The sequence below is a fragment of the Dromiciops gliroides genome, chromosome 2 (genome assembly GCF_019393635.1).
Source record: "Dromiciops gliroides isolate mDroGli1 chromosome 2, mDroGli1.pri, whole genome shotgun sequence".
Classification (NCBI taxonomy): domain Eukaryota; kingdom Metazoa; phylum Chordata; class Mammalia; order Microbiotheria; family Microbiotheriidae; genus Dromiciops; species Dromiciops gliroides.
The window spans coordinates 296,091,829-296,113,454 of record NC_057862.1 but is presented as its reverse complement, the minus strand read 5'-3'; the positions used below and the strand labels follow the sequence as shown (position 1 = coordinate 296,113,454).

The 21,626-nt window shown below is 37.6% G+C and overlaps 1 protein-coding gene across 1 annotated transcript in view; it reads left to right on the top strand.

Moving 5' to 3' along the window:
* Positions 1-21,189, top strand: part of WDR25 (WD repeat domain 25) — a 252,348-nt gene extending 231,159 nt beyond the window's left edge. Inside the window, exons 5-7 of the mRNA XM_043983615.1 lie at positions 9,680-9,850; positions 15,654-15,794; positions 19,718-21,189. Of these exons, the coding sequence (XP_043839550.1) occupies positions 9,680-9,850; positions 15,654-15,794; positions 19,718-19,939 (534 nt within the window). The 3' untranslated portion in view covers positions 19,940-21,189. The remainder of the gene's footprint in view (positions 1-9,679; positions 9,851-15,653; positions 15,795-19,717) is intronic.
* Positions 21,190-21,626: the final 437 nt, after the last annotated feature.

The following is a 21,626-nucleotide window of genomic DNA, read 5'->3' as shown; positions in this document are numbered from 1 at the left end:
TACTTCTAGCCTGAGTAAGATAGGGAGACCCAACTTCAAAATAAGTAATTAATATAAATGTCAGCTATAGATTAATTAATTATTGCTATTAATGATATTTAAATGTTTTATAAAATATTTTGTTAGTATTGGCAGATAGTATTTTGTAAGGGACAGGCACTGTATTTAAGTTTGAAATAACCATGTTTGATTGAACCCAAGTGCAACTATTTATCATGTGATCTTGAACAAGTCACTTTTTTTGGACTTTTTTTTTTTTTTTGCGGGGCAGTGAGGGTTAAGTGACTTGCCCAGGGTCACACAGCTAGTAAGTGTCAAGTGTCTGAGGCCATATTTAAACTCAGGTCCTCCTGAATCCAGGGCTGGTGCTTTATCCACTGTGCCACCTAGCTGCCCCCAATCTGCACTTATTTTTTAACACCCACTATGTGCCAGTTAGTAGCCTAAGTACTGGAGAAACAGACAAAAATGATTCCCATTCAAAGGACTTGCATTCTAGTTGGGGAAAACTATATGAACAGATAAGAAAATACAAAATATTTTAAAAGTAAGTCTGGTATACTAACAACTACTGGGAGGGATCGGGAGAGGTTCAAGCATCCTGACGTTTTTCCTGATGCTTGTTGTTGAAATGTTGCTTGGAGACAGCTGATAGCCTCAAGTGTCAGGCTGAGAAGTTGGTATCTTAATCTAGAAGTAATAGGGAATCTTCAGCAGTGACATAATATGCTGGGGCATCATTTCTTTGTCCCCAGCAGCATTGTAGAGAGAATAAAGCACTGAATTTAGAGGCAGAATTCCTGATTTTAAGACTCAAATCCATGTGACTTTGAGCGTATAATTTCTTCTCCCTGGGACTCAGTTTCCTCATCTGTAAGATGAGAAGCTTGACTTAGATGACCTTTTGGCTCTAGAATATATGATTAACTTATCTTGGTAAACAAAACTTCTCAGTGAACATGGCAGACCCATGATGTCAGTGTCTTTTATCTGACTATGTCCCTGGGGCTGATGGAGAGGCCATTTTATTTATTCAGGATCACTGAAGCTCAGAGTTGGAAGGATCTTTGGAGGCCTTCACTTCTACCCTAACCTGGCTAAGAGTCCCCTCTATAGAATCCGTGACAGAGGGTCAGTCATCTGACAATTGCTGGAAGTCCTGAAATGAAGTGACCCATTTCACTTTTGGGCAACCCAGATTTCCAGGAAGTTTTTCTTTACATTGAGCCTACATCTCTCTCTTTGCAACTTCTTTCTGCAATTCCTAGTTCTGCCTCCTCGTGCCAACCAATAGCCATTAACTTACTGTCCTTGGACTTCCCTTTCAGTTGTTCCCTATGTGAGATGGTCTCCAGTTTTCTGATCATCCTGGTCACCTTCTTCAGATGTTCCAGCCAGTCTGTCCTTTCCAAAATGTGGCATCTAGAACTGAATACAGTACTTCAAATGTGGTCTGACCAGGGCAGAACCATCCTTCCTTCTATGTTTCTCAATGTGATCTAGCTATCTTTAAGGTTTCTTTGGCTGCTTAGTCATCCTTTTGATTTATGTGGACCTTGCAGCCCAGTAAAACCCTCAAAGTTCTTCATTTAAAGTTGTCTAGCCACGCCTTCCCCATTTTGTTGTTGTGAAGTTGATTTTTTTTAACCCATATATATGTAGAGCTTATCCCTACTGAATCTCATCTTATTCGATTTAATGCTTTGTTCTGACCTGGCAAGATTCTTTGGATCGCAACAGTCATCGTAAAAATAACAATAACTCACACGTACAGCATTTTAAGGTCTGCAAAGTGCATTGCATACATCATTTCATTTGCTCCTTCCAGCATCCCTGTATGGCAAGTGCTATAATTTTCCCATCTCATATTTGGCAAGTGAAACTGCATTTGAGCCCTGGTCTTCCTGACTCCCAACCTCGTGTTCTATTCATGCTTCTGCTTCTCACTATCTAACCTGTAAACTGCCTCCCCCAGCTTTTGTGTCGTCTGTACATTTCACAAGCATGCCGCCTATATCTTCATCCAATTCACTGCTAAAAACACAGAGCCTAGGATAGATCCCTTGGCCCTCTACAAGACTCTCTCAAATTATCATCAATGTCCATTCTTTGGGTCTAGTCTTTCATTTTTGAATCCACTTAACTATACTAACCACTAGGTGGTATAGCTCCATGAATCATATGGTTCATTGACTGTTCTCAACAAGAAGCTTGAGAGACTTTGTCAAATTCTTTCCGAAAATCTCATTCTGCAGTATCTAGAGCATTTCCCTGATTTACTAGATGAGTTACTATGTCACAAAGAAAATGAAGTTAGTTCACCGTGAACTGCTTTTTTTGTTGTTGCTGTTTTGGGACCAGACCTATAATTTTATAGGAAACTTCCAGGGAGAAAAAAAAAATCCCTCTACCAGTGCAGATTGGCACCTACTTTAGAGTTGCCTTGAGAGAACTGAGAGGTTGACTTGTTCAGAAATAGGAATTAAACTAGGTTTTCCTGACTCTGAGGCTAGTTCCTATCTACTATGCCATGTTGCCTCTCAAATAATTAGAGAAATTAGTGTATTTTTACCCTTTTTAAAATGCAGTGCCAGAGCCAGGCTTCAAATGTGATACTGCAAGACTCTAGTTTTGTTGTTGTTCATTTGTATCTGGCTCTTGGTGACACTAATGGACTATACTGTCCATGGAGCTTTCTTGGCAAAGAGCCTGGAGTGGTTTGCCATTTCCTTCTCCACTGGATTAAGGGTGAGGTTAAGTGACTTGCTTAAGGTCACACAGCTAGTAAGTATCCGAGGCCAGAACTGAATTCAGGTCTTCCTGATGCCAGGCCCAGAACTCTATCCACTGAGCACACAGCCTTGCTGTGACCCAGTCTTAATGAATGATCACTGCTTCTTTGGTTCTCACAAACTATCCCTTTTATGCTTTTTAGAATTCCTCTGAGAATAACTCCCTGGGTTTTAGTTTATGGAGTCCACATCTCCCAGTTTTCATTTAAAAAGTATGTGAGGGGAATAAACCATGGATTGTCCATTTACTTTAGCCCTTCTTTATTAGATATTTTCCTGTGCTGGCCAGTTATTCTCCCAAACGATAATTACTTTCAATAGTCAGAAGATCAGGTTGAAGTACCGAATGAGTATATTGGTTCTTGTTCCTTGATGGGGCAAGGCATTCGTTTCCCATCTCTAAAATATTCTTTCTCCTATTGAGAATCTTCTCTTCCTTCATCCACATTGGATGCTATATTTTCAGTAAAATGTTTTGGATCTCTCCCAGATTAAAATGATCTCTTTCTGAATCCACCCATGCCAACCTAGTTTACCTTCCCTTTATATTTTCCTCTTATATTAAACTCTTATGGTTCCCCATTCACCTCTTATACTAGACTCTAAGCTTCTTATGTGCAGAGACTATAATTTTTTATCTTTGTATTTTCTCCAGTGCTAAATATACTACACTGCATACAATAGGCTCTTGTATATTATATACATTTGTTGAATAAACTTGAATATAGAATAATTTCATTTAAGAACTTGAAGGGAACTTGTCCTATAGGATTTAGTTTTGGAAGGGATCTTAGAGACCATCTAACTTAACCTACTTATTGTTGTATTTTGTATATGAAGAAATTGAGGCCAAGAGGGTTGCAGTGACTTGTAATGAGGTCAAATAGGTAGTAAGTAGCAGAGCTGATATTCAATTGCAGGTCTTCTGACTTGTCCAGGAATCCCAATTCATTAATCTCCTCTACTGTCTGAATGGCAAGTGGCAGTACACTTGTGCCTGTGATGTGTGGCCTCATCTTTTACATTGGGCTTTGATTATATCAAAAAGCCCTGCTTATTCCTTCCCCCCCTCCCTGCTTCCTACCTTCCCCCTTTCTCCTCATCCTTCCTTCCTCTCCTCCTTCTCTTTCTTCTTTTTCAAGTTCTCCCAGAACTCCTCCTTAGACAGCCTGCTGGCTCTCCTCTCCCAGGAGCTCACCATACTTATGCTAGGCATAGTGTGGACAACTGATTGACTTTACCTCTGCTGAAACTCAGACTTCAGTTGCTGAAGTGATCCCCCAGCCTCACCTCCTCCTCCACTAGCAGGGACTAAAGGCATGGGCAACTGTGCTCTGTCCACCCTGTTTTGCTCTAACAGTGATAGGCTTCCTAAAAAACAAAACCAAAACAAAACCCCAAAACAGTGATAGGCTTGGAGCAGGAGGTGCTGAACACAACTCCTTGGCTGCAAACTTAATTTAAGTCAAAAGTTCAACCATGAAATGGAGCAAAGTATTTTCCAGACTCTGAGCTCTGTGAGGATAGAGTATGCTAAGTACTCTGCTCTGTTCCATGAGCTCTGTGAAGACTGATCAAATCTTTGTATCTTCCTCAGCACCCTGTACCATGCAAAGAACTCTGTATATAGCAAATCATTAATAAATGTTTGTTGAATTGAATTGCCTGTAGGGACTGTGTCTTATCCAAATAGTGTATCTTTCTCTCAGCTCCTAGAATAAGGCTTTGTATTCAGTAATCAGTTCATGTGTCTATGGAATTTGAAACAATTACTAAAGAAGAATAGTACCTGGGATAATTGATTTACTGGCCATTTTTGTGGGAATTCTTTATCTGCTGCTGTTTAAAAATTTAAATTAAAGTTTTCCTGATTAGTAAGTAAATGAAAACTTTCTAATCCATTAAATCTATCTGGGCCCAGAACATACATGCTTCATATCCTTCTGCCCCAGATGTGGCTTGTTGCTCCCATACCTCTCCATGTGGAAAGAGCACATATTCCATGGATGATGTGGTATCTAGGCTACTTTATTCTTCTTACTGCTCTGTTGGTTTACCTTGCTTAAACTTCGCTAGGCAATGATGATAGTCTATGTTGTTATCTGTCCATTTATCCATTTTTCCATATCAATAGTTTATTTAAATAGGTCAGATTGAAGTTATTCTATATCTTCCTCTGATTTTTATCCTTTATTCTTATTTTTACTGATTTTTATCTTTAATCTAACAAGCTAATGGTCTGAATGCATATAAATAGTACATTTGGAAATGATATCCCTATTGGTATATCAAGTGGTTGATTCCTGTAACAATATAATCAGTTTCATTTTTCATGATGCTCTTTGGCATTTGCTGTGTTTAGTGCCAGTATTAATGATATGTAGATATGAGGCTTCTATGTAGCCTTTGGCCACTTTCATTTCTTGTACCCAAACTATGTTTTCCCAAAGTTTTTTTTTGTTTCCTGTTACGCATCCACCTTTGCATTAAAGAAACCAAGAATTACAGTATCGTTTTTTATCCTGATAAAAGTATTTATTTTACAGTTACATGTAGAGATAGTTTTCAACAGAATTACAGTATCTTTTGATTTAATTTTTATAATTTGTTTTTTTGGGTTTTTTTTTTTTTTTGGTGAGGCAGTTGGGGTTAAGTGACTTGCCCAGGGTCACGCAGCTAGTAAGTGTCAAGTGTCTGAGGCCAGATTTGAACTCAAGTCCTCCTGATTCTAAGGCCAGTGCTTTATCCACTGTGCCACCTAGCTGCCCCTCTTTTGATTTAATTTTGAGTATCTTATCCAAGCTTTCATAGAATTTCTCTACCTCTTATCCTGCACACCCACTGCTGATACATAATCTCCAGTTATCGTCATAGTGGTCTTTTTGAAAATGTATATCGTAAACATTATAATTTGAATGATCAGGTATCTTATGAAATAATGCCTTTGGACACATGATAAAACCTGCTCTGCTATTTCCTTTATCTGCCTTCTAAGAAGAACCTGTGAACCATTCTTCCATTTTGTTGCAACTTCCTTTGGTATTTTGGTTTCATTTACAGTGAGATTAAGATTAATGTGTTTTTGTTCTCTAGTACAGGGGTCTTTAAAAAATGAGAGTGGTATTTCGTTCTAATTAGTTTTTGCAATCCTGTACATTTTATTTTATGCATTTAAAAACATTATTCTCAGGAGTCCATAGGCTTCATCAGACTGCCAAAAGGAATGTAAAAATTAAGACTCCCAGAGCAGTATTCCCCTTCTTGGTCACTGTACAAAGATCTCACATTTAAAGTAAAAACAGCTAAATGGTAAACAATTTTTATGATATCCATATTATTGATTTCCATAGAATGATACAGGAATGGTAAACTCCAGCTGGATAATTCTACCCCCAAAGAGCATTACTATTCCCATGGTGCACTTAACTCCACTCTGCTGGTTCCATCCCCTGAGAAGTTTGCCATCAGTACCTCATTAACAGAACAGTGCCAGTGCCCTTCCTGTCAGGATGTTTGCTAACAGCCAAATTAAATTAGCAAATGGGAAGAGTCATAGAATTGTGTAAAGAGGGAGCTGGCAGACACCTCTGCCTGGGATTTTATCTTGTGAGGAGAAAAAAAATGCCAAACAAATGTTCTGTTATAAACCTTGCCCCAGCTAGTTCTGCAGCCTATTGGTGCTTAGTGGGATTTGCCATTTATCGATTTCACATGGGAATAGAAACAAAAACCAGAAATTGTTTTTGTTTACTTGTTTTTATTATTATTAAATTTTAAATGTGGTGCTCATTCTTTTGTAAAAATCTATGCTCTCCAGAAGCAATGCAGCCAAAATTAGAAGGGAAGTAGAAAGCTGGGAAACAATTTTTACAGCCAGTGTTTCTGATAAAGTCCTCATTTCTAAAATATTTAGGGAGCTAAATCAAATTTATAAGAATGCAAGTCATTGCCCAATTGAAATCAAAGCTATGTATTGTCATGAAAAAATGCTCCAAATCACTAATGATTAGAGAAATGCAAATTAAAACAACTCTGAGGCACCACCTCACACCTATCAGATTGGTTAATATGACAAAAAAGGAAAATAACAAATGTTGGAGAAGCTGTGGAAAAATTGGAGCATTAATGCATTATTGGTGGAGTTGTGAGCTGATCCAACCATTCTGGAGAACAATTTGGAACTATGCCCAAAGGGCTATGGGACTGTGCATACCCATTGACCCAGTAATACCACTACTAGGTGTGTATCCCAAAGAGATCATAAAAAAGGGGAAAGGACCCACATGTACAAAAATATTTATAGCAGTTCTCTTTCTGGTGGCAAAGAACTAGAAATCGAAAGAATGCCCATCAGTTGGGGAAAGGCTGAACAAGTTGTGGCATATGAATGTAATGGAATACTATTGTGCTGTAAGAAATGATGAGCAGGCAGATTTCAGAAAATCCTGGAAAGATTTGAGTGGACTGATGCTGAGTGAAGTGAGCAGAACCAGGAGTACATTGTACACAGTAACAGCAACATTGTGTGATGATCAACTGTGATGGACTTAACTCTTCTTAACAATTCCAAAGAACTCATGATGGAAAATGTTCTCCACATCCAGAAAAAAAGAACTGTGGATTCTGAATGCAGATTGAACCATACTGTGTCTACTTTTGTTTTTTCTCTTTTGAGGTTTTTTGCTTTTGTTCTTATTCTTCTTTCACAACATGACTAATGCAGAAATATGTTTGATGTGATTGTACATGTATAACCTATATCTGATTGCTTTCTGTCTTGAGGAGGGAGGAAGGAAGGGAGGGAGGAAGAAAAATTTGGAACTAAAAATCTTATGAAAACAAATATTGAAAACTATCTTTACGTGTAACTGGAAAATAATAAAATACTTTTATGTTTTAAAAAAAATCTGTGCTCTCTGAAGGCAATATACCAAATATCCTTTATTTGCTAAAAGATCATTTCTTTTTAAAAATTCTTGTCCCACCATCTTCCTATTCCTTCTCTCTGCCCTTCCAGGAAAGCCATTCCTTATAACAAAGAATAAAAATGAGAAATAGCAACAATTTTGAAAAACTAACCAATATATCATTCAATTGCAACATTCTGTGGAATGCTTAACTCTCATAGTCTCTCACTTCTGCAAAGAAAGTGGAGTGCATTTCATATCTTGTCTTTAATATCTTGGTCATTATAATTTCATAGCATTGAGTTTTGTTTGTTTTTCAATTGTTATTATTTACATTTACATTGTCATAGTCATTTTCAATATTATTTTCCTGGTTTTCATAATTTAATTTTGCTTTAGTTTATCTGAGTCTTCCTATGTGTTGCATTCTTCATAGTTATCATTTTTACAGTGATATTCATTTACCTTGTGTACTACACCCTATTTAGCCACTTTCATTGATGAACATTTACTTTGTTTCTAGTTCTTTGCCTACCACAAAATGAATAGCTATATTTTTTTTTTTGCTATATGGAAAAAAAACATTTTCTAGAATGACAGAATGTCAACAAATCAATAAGCATTTATTATGTGTTTACTATGTGCTAGGCAATATACTAAGCTGCCAAAAGAGGCAAAAGACAGTCCCCAAGGAGCTCACGATTTATAAGTGAGATGTATTCAGGATAAATTGGAGACAATCTCAGAGGGAAGGCACTAAGGTTAAAAAGTACTTGGAAAAACTTCTTGTGAAAAGTGAGACTGTAGCTGAGACTTAAATGAAGCAGCCAAACAATACAGAAGTTGGAGATAAAGAGGGAGAGAGTTCCAGGCATGGAGGACAGACAGTGAAAATGCTCAGAATTGGGAGACAGAGTGCTGTTTGTGTGTGATTTGAGGAACAGAAAGGAGACCAATGTCATTGCATCACAGAGAACAAACAGAGAAGTAAGGTTTAAGACTGGAAAGGTAGGGAGAGGCCAGGTTATGAAGGGACTTTACAAACCAAACAGAGGATTCCATATTTGATCCTGGAGGCAATAGGGAATAACTGGAGTTGATCATATGGGATGAAGATGACCTGTCCTTTATTTAGGAAGATCATTTTGGTAGCTAAGTGGAATATAGACTGTGTGAGAAAGAGACTCAAGGCAAGGAGACTAAGTAATAAAGCTCTTGCAATAGTCTAGTTGTGACATGATAAGTTCTTGAGCCAGAGTAGTGGTGGTGTCAAAAGAAAGAAGAGGACAAATAAGAAATGTGTCAAACATTATCAGTATTGGAAGAGATCTTTAAAAAAATCACTGAAGTATTTTTCTACTAATGAATAGCAACTTTTTGTCATCCAGCTGGTATGGAATCCAATTCTGCTTATCATAAGCAATATTCCATAAAATCTCAGTGTTGGGAGGGACTTTTACAGCGTATCTCATTTAACCCAACATATACCATGCTTGAGCACATGGAAATACAATTTCTAAATAAATAAAATTTTCTGAGTAAACATATAAAAATCACATAAATATTTTATGAAGTGTGGGAATTGAGCAGTATAGATGATTAGAGATTAAGTTGTATAGATGTGAAGGAAGATTTAGAGAATATATGGAATGGAAGTAATCACCTGTAAAGATATAACTGGCAAAGCCCAAATAAGAAGTAATGAGGGTCTGAGCCAGGATGGTGACAGTGGGTATAGTAAAGAAGAGACTGGTACAAGGGGTATTTTAGAAGGAAAATGGACAGATCTTGGCAGGATGTGGAGGATAAAGGATGAATGCGTTCAAGATGCCACATGAGAATCACATTCTGTTATACTGAGGGTGGGGGGAAGTTGCCACCACACTCAACAGATGCACCCTCATCTGGGTGGTAATTTCTGTCTATTGTCCTCCCCTCTCTCTGGACACCTGTATGTAATTTGTATGTGTTGTTTGGCAGGTAATCAAAGTCTACAAAGCTTCAGTCCAGCAGACCTTAGATATCCTCTTTCTTCGTGATGGAAATGAGTTCCTGAGTAGCACAGACTCTGTAAGCCGTGATTCTGCTGATCGCACCATCATTGCATGGGATTTCCACAGTGCCGCCAAGGTCTCTAATCAAATCTTTCATGTAAGTCACGTGGGCACTTTTCATCTTGGAGAGATGATTCTCCCAAACAGGACCTGGGCTCTCCTGACTGCATCTGGTTTTACCTGGTTTCTTACACTTGGAATCTTCCTTAAGTCTTCTTTGCCTGTGAAATTCTTTCTAGTCCCCTGAAGCCCAATTCAAATGTTATTCACATATCTCCCATTTAGTATCAGACTTTCTTCTCATGTCTCATCTATTAGCACTTTGTACCTCATGTGCATTTATTAGGTGTCATTGTTATTTGTGTGTGCATCATATCCTGCTACTAGGCTTTGAGGTCAGGGACCTTTAATGTAAATTTTGTGCCTTCTCTGCACTAAATAAAGTACATTGTACACTGTAGAAGCTATTCAAATGTTTGATGAGTGAATGCAAGGTAAGAATGAGAAATGAGCTTTTCAATTAACTTGATATCTGTGAGTTTATACATAAAATAAATGTTTATTAAACCCCTATTGTATTTGGTGCCCTGTATCAGTGTTGGGCTGTGATTTTATGATAAATTAGATTTGTTCCTTTGCTCAAGGAACTCCCAGGCCAGTTGGGGAAATTAGATAAATATAATCAAAATTAGATTATGATCATTAGAGGTGATAAGAGAAGCAAAAAAAAATACAGTGAGATCAGTTGAGGGAGAGCTCACTTCAAGCCAGGGGAGGGGACGATCAGGGAAAGCATCATGGAGAAGATGGCATTTGAGTTGGACTTTGAAAGATAGGTAAGATATTAAAAGGTAAAAATGGAGGGACTTTTTGGTGTAAGGAATGGCTCAAGTAAATACGTAGAAAAAAATAGACTTTTATTGATATATTTTGTTTTAACATCTCCTGTATGCCCTTCCTTCCCCCCTCCTAAAGAAGTATAACAAATAATTATTTTAAAAATTTATAACAAATAATTATTTTTTAAAAACAGGACAAGAAAATCAGCATAACTGATCAGTACATTTAAAAAGTGATCTTATCTGTAATGTTCTCCACTCATGTACCTCAACCTTCCCTATCCCTTTTCCTCCCCAAATATATATGTAGGGGCCAAATTTAATATGTGGAGAATTAATTGGGTAGCTCTCTGTAATATTGGGGTTCAGAAAATGAGGGACCTCTAGGTCCAAAACGTCACCCTCTCCAAACTGCCTTTTTAGTTATTTCTCCCAGGCCAATAAGAAAGGAACTTAACAGCCTCTTTTCCACAAATGAATCAGGTTTTATTAATGGGAATAAAATACACAGCAAAGTTGAAGTTAATAAAGTCAAGGACAAGGGAATAGAAAAAAAGAAAAATGAATAATCCTCCTAACTCTAACAAAAGCCTCTACAATACCCAAACTCGCTTCCAGCTCAGCTAATTCAAAGAGCCGGACTCATTTTATTAACTCACCACCTGGGGTCTGTAGCTTCTATAGGAGAGAGCTGTGCAGCCAAGGCCCACAGAACAAAACCGCCAGGAAAAACCTCTCTCTTGTCCATTCCTGGAAGCTCACTAACTGGAAAAAGGACAGAGCTCCCCTCAGTGAGCATTTTCTCTCCCCCAAAAGGGAGGTCCTTCAAACTGCCTGTGGAGAGTGGTTCCCCTGCTGACATCAGCAGCATACTCACTCATGGCAGGCCAGGTATGGCCCATATCCATTCTTCCCTAGCTGGTTTTCCAAACACTAGATCATTCAGGTGAGACCCTTAGGCGTCTGCCAAATTCCATTATTTTACCACATTCCCCCCTTTGTTTCTTCAAGGAACACAGAGTGTTTCCTTAATGAAACAGTAAAAAAATAATAGAATATAATACCCTATGCTAACAAACAATGTGTTAATAACAATATAGGAAAGGGAGAAAGGGGAAATTTTGTCCAGAGGGGCAGTCTCTCATGAACCTGCGCTTTGACACTGTCTAGGGAGGGAGGGCCTCTGTTTCAATTTTTGTTTTATTATATGTTTCATGTGTAACAACTAAGATTCTTAGTTCTCTTAGATAAATTTTTGAGAACTCTCATTGTTTTATTTGATTATTGAAAAAAGCTATTTTAAAGTTGTGGTAAGCTCAATTTTGTAGGAAATTTTCCTGGCTGATTACCAGCATCCACACATCAACCCCTGAAAAGACTTCCATTCCACAGCTACACCCAGAGGACATCCCAAGAATCATATCAGAAAAGACTTCCAAAGACTTGAATGGACATTTCCCTGTTTTCTTTTTTTTCCACATTGTATACACTGTTTATAATGTTCACTTACTAAAGGGGAGTGCGCCCTCTAGTTTTTCTGCTTGTGATGTCCACCTGCTAATAGGGGAGTGCCCTCTTTAGCCTTTGTCAATGTATTGCTCAATTTCTTTTTCTTTACTCAGTCATAAGCAGCTGTAATGTTATTGCTTCATGTGAGGAAACCGTGTTTCTTCACTTGAAGCACAGGGGAGGGACTGTGACAATTGGAGTGACACCGCTTGCTGGAGAGTTACTGTAGGAAAGCTCCACCACGAGGAGAAGGCGTCTGAGGGCAAGCCATGTGGCTTGGAAGGTCAGTTCCTTGGCATCAGGAAGTGACATTTGATGTTTCTGGTATAGACAAGAGGCTTCTGGGAGGAGGAAGGAAGCGTTGGGTCTTTTTTTGTTCCTGACCTTGCTATGGCAGGTCGGATGATGGGGTCTCTTAAAAATAGTTAGATTTTTGCCTTTCTCTCTGATCATTAGATCCTAATGCTCCTTAATAAATTCTTAAAAGTCTAAACTCTTGCTAAAGCTTCTAATTTATTGGTGACCACTCATTAGATTTTTTAGACAGACTAGCTAGAATTTTAGCCACATTACAAATAGCAACCTTACATATATATGTGCAAAAGTACAGGGGGAAGTGTTTCCCCATAACATTTCTTTAGGGCCAAGTTTGTTTTTTGTAATTTGCACCATTCTTTTTCTGTTGTTTTGTATTGTTGTAGTCATTATGTGTATAGTTTTCTTGGCTCTGCTTACTCTGCTCCAGTTCCTGTAAGTCTTTCCATGATAAGGAAATACTTTTTAATAATAGTTGTCTCAAACCAAGTCAGTGTAGCAGAGTGAATAGCACAGTGGCAGAATGGATAGTATGGTGGAAGACTATATGGTATGGTGGCAGAGTTGGTAGGACAGTGTGACAGAATGGATAGAACAGTGTGACAGAGTAGATAGGACAGTGACAGAGTGGATAGGAGTGCTAGATTTGAAGTTAAGAAAACCTGGCTTTGAATCCTGCCTCAGACACTTACTGGTTGTGTAACCTTTGGCAAGTCATTTTTCCTCTCTAGATCTCAGTTTTCTCATCTTTCAAATGAGGGGACCAGACTCAGTGATCTCCAATGTCACTTCCTGCTTTAAATCTCTGATCCTAGGAGCATACAATTTTGCGATTGGTCGTCCATTTATTCATGGTTATAGTTTTAACTTCTTCCTAGTGAAGTATGAAGATGTGCTCATGTGTTGATTTAATATAGGACTTTGGGACATTCTATTTGTGTCAGCGAAATGACATACAATGGAAAGGGTGGTTTTTAAAAAGTGTTTTCAATGGTCTAGTGACTATAAACGGCAGTATCGTTCAGCCTTATTTCCGAAGTATTCCACCAATAGCACAAGCAATTGGGAAATTGTATACTGCTGATTGCTGTCTACTCTGACTAACAAAGTCATAGAATGTCAGAGCAGGAAGGAAGCAGAATCATGGCAGAGCCAGGATGGTGGGTTTACAGCTAGCCCAACCCCCTCACCCTTTGGATGTGGTAGTTGAGCTCCAGAGAGTTCAAATGTAAGATACAGAGTGAGTGGCAGAGGATAGTAAATAAGTTCAGGATATAAACCCAGGTGCTTTGTCAAAAGGGATCATAGAAAATAGAATTTCAGATCTAGAAGGAATCTTAGTCTTTTTAATTTAAAGTCCTTGTTTTCCTAAGCAGTAAACTCTATCCCAGAAGTTTATTTGCCCAAAGTCATAGGAGTGAGTACAGGAGTAGGACTCAGCATGAGTCTCTTGATGAGTGTATCCTGCTTCTTCCTCTCATCTAGAATTTCCAGAGAGAAATTTATCTCTTCTATTCATCACACTTTCTTCAAGTACTTATGTAGCCATAGAGGCCTGACGTATAAGGAAATCACATTGTCCTGAAAAAGTTTTACAACTGTATAGGGCTAAAGCAGCCCTTTACCAAGTATAGTATGCTAGAAAGAGGTGTGACATTTAAAAAGTTGGAGAGACATAATTTCTGGGTAATTTAATTATTTCATTAATAAGGTTAGCATGCTATTAATAAAAGAGGTCAGCGGCACTCTCAAATGCTAAAGACCCTTCGTGGTGGTGGGTTCATAGTTTATATGCCTTTGGAAAAGCAGGTGTTCCTGAAAGTGGCGATCACCTCTGATTGGTTAACAATTAGTAAGAAGAAAATGAATATTATTGGGGGGGCAGCTAGTTGGTGCAGTGGATAAAGCACCAGCCCTGGATTCAGGAGGACCTGAGTTCAAATCCAGCCTCAGACACTTGACACTTAGTAGCTGTGTGACCATGGGCAAGTCACTTAAACCTCATTGCTCTGCAAAAACAAACAAACAAACAAACAAAAACAAAACAAAAAAGAAAATGAATATTATAGTGAGAAGTGAGCTTTATTCCAGTGAGGGTGTTGAGGTATGTGACTTAGATCACCCAAGTCTTGGTCAAAGAGACTTAGCAATTTCTATATCTTCTCTCCAACAAAAGGGAAAATCCACATTTTCCTGGGCCTGTCAAAATAAATACAATGAGCAGGAATGTACTCATTAGCCCAAACTTAGAATTTGTTTTACTGTCTTTGATTAGATCTTTAGTCTGAGTAAGCCTTTGAGAAAGATTTCCTATACTGGTTGATTTCTGGATGAGGAATTGGAAAAAGGGAAAAACCTTGGTCCTGATTCAATAATTAGTTATTAATACAAGAAAGAAATAATAATTTCTCTCAGAGGACTGGCCTTGGTATCAGGAGATGTGTGCTCACATCTTTATTTTGCTGTTTACTAACTGATAGACTGGGTAACATAGAATCTTACAGCCAGGTGTTTCAGAGGTCACCTAGTACAACTCTAGTCGGAAGTGTGAATCTCCTCTGTGACATCCACATGGTAACCCCACTGAAGTGACCTGTAGTGGGAAGGGAGCAATAGACTAATAGAAGAATTGGGTTTGAAATCAGCCTCTAATAGTTGTATGTCCTTCCCCATATTGAACCTCAGTTTCTTCATCTTCAAGATGGGGATAATGTTTATTATCCCATACTCATTGTTTGATATGCTTATCAAGTGAGATGGTGGATGAGCCCTGTAAACTGTAAACTGCTTTGTTAATGACTTATAATGATAATGCATAGGATTTACAAAGTGATTCTTACCCTGAGGTCATCTATGCAAGTATTATCCTTATTCTACAAATGAGGAAACTCCAGGTCAGAGTGAGGTTATGTCACAGTGTCTGAGGTCACTCAGCTAGTAAGAGGTTAAGCTGGGTCTTGAACTCCAAGGTCAATGCTCTTATTCAATGTTGCTTAAGGAGATATTTGTTAAGTATCTGCCATTTGCCTACCTTTGTGCTTAGTATTATGGGATAGAGACAACAAAAGGTTACCTGGCCCTCAACTTCAGTAACCTCACCGTCTAGCTGCAGAATCAGGAGCCATAGAAAATACATGAGAGTTATATAAGGCATTGCCTTGGGCTATACTAAATGGTGTGATCTGCAAACAGGATAAAAATACTTTTTTTCTGTTCCTCTTCCCTATTAATTTTCAGGAGCGCTTTACCTGTCCTAGCCTTGCTCTACACCCAAAAGAATCTGTTTTTGTGGCCCAGACGAATGGAAACTATATGGCATTGTTTTCAGCCCTGAGGCCGTACCGGATCAATAAAAAGAAGCGTTATGAAGGACACAAGGTATTTATTCATTTCTCCCTTTATTATCCTCAGTGAACCATCAGAACCACTTAACCAAAGGACTTCATTTTCATAATTCATCCTAACTATGATGATTTACATCGGAGCTTGCAAGTCACTGACTCTATGGGTTTCCTTTTCTCAAATTTTCTTTTAAAAAAATTATAAAATTTACTAACATCAACAAACATGAACATTTTCACATACAAAAAACATAAAAAAGTAAGTTGTAGCAATCTAAAACTCTGTTATGTATAGTTCTTTTTTAAAGTATATGTCAGATTTGACAGAGTAGTAACAGTACTGCCCTGCTTTCTGTGCCCGCTTTGAACCTCATTCTACTCTCCTCTGTATGTTTTCTAAATATTTCTTTGACATGCTTTTTTATTTTTTTGTGTGTATTACTATTACCATGCCTTATCACTTTTCACAACTCTTTCTCTTCCCTTGACAAAAATAAAAGTCTTCCCTTGTAATAATTAAGTATAGTCAAGCAAAAGAAATTCATTCATTGATTTTGTCTGAGAAGGTTATATCTCACTTAGCACTCACAGGTTATGCCATCCATCTCTGCCAAGAAGTGGGGAGGCATGATTTAATGAGGCTTTTGCAATTCTGATTGGTCATACATTGACTCAAGTTCTTAAATCTTTGCAATGTTGTAATCTTTGCATAAATTGTTCTCTTGGTTCTGCTCACTTTGCTCTGTTTCAGTTCATGTAAGTCTTCCTGATTTCCCAATTTGTTCCTTTTGTTATTTCTTTTGGAACAATAATATTCCATTATATTTAGAAGCCATAATTTGTCCAGTTATTTCTTAACTGATGGATACCCACATTGTTTCTAGTCCTTTGATATAACATAAGCTGCTGTTAACAAACATTTTTGTTCATGAGGTTCCTTTCTCTCTTTCTTTGGTGACTTAGTAGATGAGAATGCTGTGCTTGGAGTCAGGAAGACCCGAGTTTGCATCTTACCTCAAATACTACTTATGTGTTTCCAGGACAAATAAGTTAACCTCTGTAAGCCTCAGTTTCCATATCTGTACAATGGGTACAATAATAACCATCTAACAGAGAGTAGTTGTGAGAATACGGGGTACCATATATAAAGCACTCTGAATATTTCAGAATACCATGTTAATCTTACAATACCAGTGGTATCACTGAGGTTAAGAATTAATGACTCTGGGTAGAGTTCCAAATTGCTTTTTAGAATGGTTAGACTACTTCCTACCTCTACCAGAAGTGTATTGAAAATTAGGTTCATACTAAAATCTTATACAATATAGCACAATGAGCTCTAAAGGTATAAAAGGTTATAAAAGAAGAGATACCATTTATTAACTTCCTCTAAATATTCCCGTCTTCCTGCATTCCCTCCAATGATTGTCATTTTCTTTTTTTGGTCATCTTTGTTAATCTGATGCGGAGAAATCTTAGAGTTGTTTTAGTTTGCATTTCTCTTAGTGATTTGGAACATTTTTTCACATTTATTTATTTTTATATATTTATTTATTTTTTTTGTTTTTCTTTCCAGGGCAATGACAGTTAAGTGACTTGCCCAGGGTCACATGGCTAATAAGTGTTAGGTGTCTGAGGCTGAATTTGAACTCAGGTCCTCCTGAATCCAGGGCTGGTGCTTTATCCACTATGCCACCTAGCTGCCCCCCCTTTTTTTATATGACTTTTGATAGTCTATCTTCTTTTGTGAATTCATATCCTTTAGCATTTACCTGTTGGGGATAGATTACTCTTGTTTTTATATATTTGTACCAATTCCATATGTATGTGTATGTGTAAGTGTATGTAGAATATTAGACATTTTTCAGAGAAATTTGTTGCAGAGATTTTTTTTTTTACCATTTCTTTTCTAATTCTAACTGCATTAACTTTGTGGAAAAACTTCAGCTTTACAGTCAAAATTATCCATTTTTTCTTCTGTGATCTATTTATCTTATTTGTAAAAAACTCTTCCTCATCCATATCTGTGAGTGGGTATGTCTTTCTCTAATCCTTTAATGCTATAGCCTTGTACATCTCTAGTGCTCATTGGAGTATATAGTACGATATTTTGGCATAAACCCAGTTTCTGCTAGGGTGTTTTCCATTTTTCCCAACAGCTTTTGTTGAATAGTGCATCTTTACCACAAAAGTGGGGGTACTTGCTTTTATTATTGAACATTATTCCAAGATGTTCAATTGTTTCTGGGGGTTTGAGTCCCTAGGCTGTTCCACTGACCAACTTTTCCATTTTTTTGAAATCAGTATCATATAGTTTAGCTGACCACTGCTTTGTAATTTGAGATATGATGCTGCTAGGTCCCCTTCCTTCCCACTTTTTTTCATTATTTTTTCATTATTTCCCATAAGATTCAATTTCCAGATGAATGTTGTTATTTTTTTCTAGGTCTATAAAATAATCCTTTGGTAATTCAATTGGTAGGACACCAAATCTGTAGACTGATTTAGGTAATACTGAATTACAAGAAAACTGAGACAGTAAAATAATAGTGTCAGGGGAGATTTTAATGTCCCTCTCTAAGTTTTAAGCTAATCTAACTGAAAGATAAACAAAAGGGAAAATATAGAATTGAACAATTGCAGGAGAAACTAGAGCAAAAAGACATATAGCATCTTCTGAATTGGACCGCTAAATAATACACACACATGCCTCAGTACCACATGGAACTTTCATGAAAATTGACCATGTATTAGGGTATAAAGATATTGCAAATAAATGTTGAAAGGCTGAAATGGTAAGCACATCCTTCATAGACCATAATGCAATGAAGGTAGTAACCAATTCAATGATACATCATCTCTAAAGGTCCCATCTGCTCTATGATGCTAATAATATTACTATCCCCATTTTATAGATCATGAAACTTCAGTTTTTATGGAGGTCTTATCCAGGGTCATACGAGACAATAGGTGGCAGAGCCAGACCTTAAGTCTAGGTCATCTGACTCAAAATTCATTCTTCTTTCCACCAAGACATGGTGTCTACCTGTCAGGCATATCTCAAGTAAATACAGTGTTACAGGGGGCAGCTTATTCCACAGAACAATAATATAAATGGGATGGTAAACAGACTGGTACTTAGGGGACTTAATACCACTGGGGCTCAAGTCCTAGTTTTGACCATCAGTGAAACTACAATTCACATGTCAGGCAATTAGGCTAAATAAAGTTACAAAGGAATTTTTAGGTGTTAAATGGGGTTTAAATTTAATGTATTAATGATGTTGCTGTAAAATGATATCGATCAAGTTATAAGAGAGAATTCAGTGGAGGTGAGTACATTGGGAAATATAAAAAATGACAAAAGGTGTCAGTAATTTTTAATGACATTTGTCAGAATGGTGGCTATTGCCTGTATGGTCTTCCTGCTGCTACTGCTGCTGCTAATTCATGTTGTACAGAGCTTTAAGGTTTGCAAATCACTTTCCTTACAACAACTATCTTGTGAATGACAGGTTAATATTCATTTTATCAATGAGGAAATTGAGGCTCAGAGAGATTAAGTGACTCATCTTAGATCACACAGATAGTGAGAGTCAGACAATTTGACTTGAATTCAGGTTTTCTGTGCACTGACCCTGGAGTTGGGAAGACCTGAATTCAAATCTGGCCCAAGATACTTACTAGCAATTTAACCTTGGGCATGCTACTTAACCTCAGTTTTCCCATTTATAAAATGGGGATAATATTAACACTTAACTCTCCCAGAGTTGTTGTTGAGGATAAAGTAAATTATGATATTTATAATGTACTTTGCAAACTTTAAAACCCAATATAAATGCTAGCTGTTATTAGTATTATAAAACTAATGTATTTTGCACTAGACCATGCTGCTTCTTACCTTATATTTCATTGTATTCCTCATCAGCTCACATTCTTCTTTCTTTCCCAACCATGCAGGTAGAAGGCTATGCTGTGGCCTGTGAATGTTCTCCGGATGGGGCAGTTTTAGTGACTGGCAGCGCTGACGGCAATGTCTTTTTCTACAATTATCATAACTCAAGGATCATTTGCACTTTTTCTGCACATAGTCACGCATGTGTTGGTGCAACATTTCACCCAGTTCTTCCCTCTGTTCTAGCAACGTGTGACTGGAGTGGGAAGATTAAAGTCTGGCAGTAAAGGGAGGCTTGTGTGTGTGTATGTTTTTAAAGAAGATGATCAAGCCTATGGGGACAGTGGAGCAATGTGGTTGTCTCATGGGACTGTTGGAGTATTGTGAGTTTTTTTTCTTTATGAATGATTAATGAGTAAGTATTTATTGGTACTTATTAAAGAATACTGGGCTTAGAATCAGAAGATATGGGTTGAATTCCAGCCCTGCCATTTACTAGCCATATATCTTGGACAAGTCATTTCAGTTAACAACCAGTTATTGTGGCACCTGATATATTAGCCACTGTCCTTGGGGCTGAGGGAAAAGAAAGGGGAAAAGTGGGATCTTCCTTGTTCTCAAGAATTCTTTGCTCATGTGAGAGGTACACGAATAGGATTGCTTAGCTAAGGAGGAAGGCTTTTCTGGTAGAGGGAACCAAGATGTGCAGGTAGGAAGAGAGGGTTGTTATTTTGTGACAAAACGTGACAGAGCACATTTTGGACTTCAGTTCCTTAATTTGTAAAATAGAGTTCTTCATCATTATACTACCTGTCTGAAAAGGTTGTTGTACATAAAGTCTTCTGTGAATGATGGAAATGGGACTTAGGGCTATTATTATTAATTATAGGAGTGCTTTTGTCAACAGATGAGACAGGAAAGGAAATGCTTGCAATCGAAGTGGTGTCATGGGTAGAGCCTCGGATTTTGGAGTTAGGGGACCTGGGTTCTAGTCCTGACTCTGCTATTTATTACTTATGTGAACTTAAATTGCTATTATTTAATTAATTATTTGTCTGAATGTAGATAAATCATTTCACATCTCAGTATCTTATTTTCCTTACTTATAATATGAGGTAGTTGAAGACTGGCTTCAGAGAAGGGTTGAGAAAATATACCTCCCTCTCTTTTTTGCAGATGTGGGAAACTGTGGGTATTAACTAACTACCCATTTGGATGTACACTTCGTGAAAGTATTGATTGTTTCATTCTTTATTTTTGTGCCTCTAGTCCATAGTACAGGGCTTGGGTATTAAGCTAGTTGCTTATTTATTGATTTATTGGGGAATATCATATATGATGTCAGAAATGGTTGATGCATTGATTGGCTGATTTTACTGAATTATTTGTTTCTTTTTTAATCTGTTACAAGGAATGACCCAATGGATTTGGGGGTGGGGTAGGTGGAGGGATATATTTAAAAATAAAGGTGATATAAAACAAAATATATAAAAAATAATTTTAAACCCCATATCCTCAAAGTTAATACCAAAGAAAAAAGATAATAAAGACTTAAGTTTTTTAAAAATAAGGAGACTAGCCTAGATCATCATTAAACCTGAGGACGTTAGCTGCACACCAGCCCTATGGGGCTAAAAGGGAAGGGTCACTTTCCTTTTGTTTTTTTGGATAAGGAAACCAAGGCTCAGACAGATGAAATAAGTTGAGTAAACTACATCAGGTGTTGTGTTCCATCCAAATGGAAGTCTTCAAGTAGACTCTCAATGACTAACTTGGAGATGTTGCTGAAGGGATTTATGGTTCTGACTAGATGCCTTCTGAGGTGTCTTCTAGCTTTGACATTCTGTGATTCTAAGTGATTTGCCCACAGTCACATGTATTAAGTAGCAAAATCAAGATTTGGACCTGGGTTTTCTAACACCTCATCTAGTACTCCTTGCCCTCTTATCCTCCCTCCTCTCCTCTCCTCTTCTC